The sequence below is a fragment of the Oratosquilla oratoria genome, chromosome 36 (assembly GCF_046742065.1).
Source record: "Oratosquilla oratoria isolate Oo_2021 chromosome 36, ASM4674206v1, whole genome shotgun sequence".
Classification (NCBI taxonomy): domain Eukaryota; kingdom Metazoa; phylum Arthropoda; class Malacostraca; order Stomatopoda; family Squillidae; genus Oratosquilla; species Oratosquilla oratoria.
Window position 1 is genome coordinate 5,818,271 of NC_134812.1, and position 768 is coordinate 5,819,038.

General features: G+C 40.5%; 1 protein-coding gene across 1 annotated transcript in view; it reads right to left on the reverse strand.

Annotated features, from left to right (window-relative positions):
• The window catches only part of LOC143019022 (inhibitory POU protein-like), a 136,256-nt gene extending 135,845 nt beyond the window's left edge, over nt 1-411 (reverse strand). The window contains exon 1 of the mRNA XM_076174724.1: nt 322-411. Within this exon, the coding sequence (XP_076030839.1) occupies nt 322-411 (90 nt within the window). The remainder of the gene's footprint in view (nt 1-321) is intronic.
• Nucleotides 412-768: the final 357 nt, after the last annotated feature.

A 768-nucleotide genomic window follows, 5' to 3' on the forward strand; every position in this document is an offset into this window, starting at 1 on the left:
GTCTGTTTGTCTCCCTCTTTCTCTCTTTCTCTCTCCCTCCTCTCTCTCTCTCTCTCTCTCTCTCTCTCTCTCTCTCTCTCTCTCTCTCTCTCTCTCTCTCTCTCTCTCTCTCTCTCTCTCTCTCTCTCTCTTCTCTCTCTCCTGCCCACACACACACACACACACACACACACACACACACACACACACACACACACACACACACACACACACACACACACACACACACACACACACACACACACACACACACACACACACACACACACACACACACACACACACACACACACACACACACACACACACACACTTACATACGTATGGCTTTTTCTCGTCGTAGATTCCCTTGGGTCGGCAACGTTTCAATTTGACTCGATGTCGTTGATTGAAGGCACTACTGATCTCCATAGTTTGAGTATATATATATATATATATATATATATATATATATATATATATATTATATACATATATATGTATATATGTGTATATATATATATATATATATATATATATATATATATATATATATATATATATATATAATGGAACAAATCGCTAGTAGCAGCCATACAATTCAAATAATCAAACCCGGTTGTTGCGAGCTTCGAACGCAGGTCCCAGGGAGCGTGACTCCCGTTTACGTTCAGTGTGGCTAAATGGTAGCTACCGGTATTCACATATATGTAGTAGGTAGGTACCGAATGTGGACATATTCGGTATTACCAATCAGCGGCCATGACATAACGATGCTAGTTGTGGGCA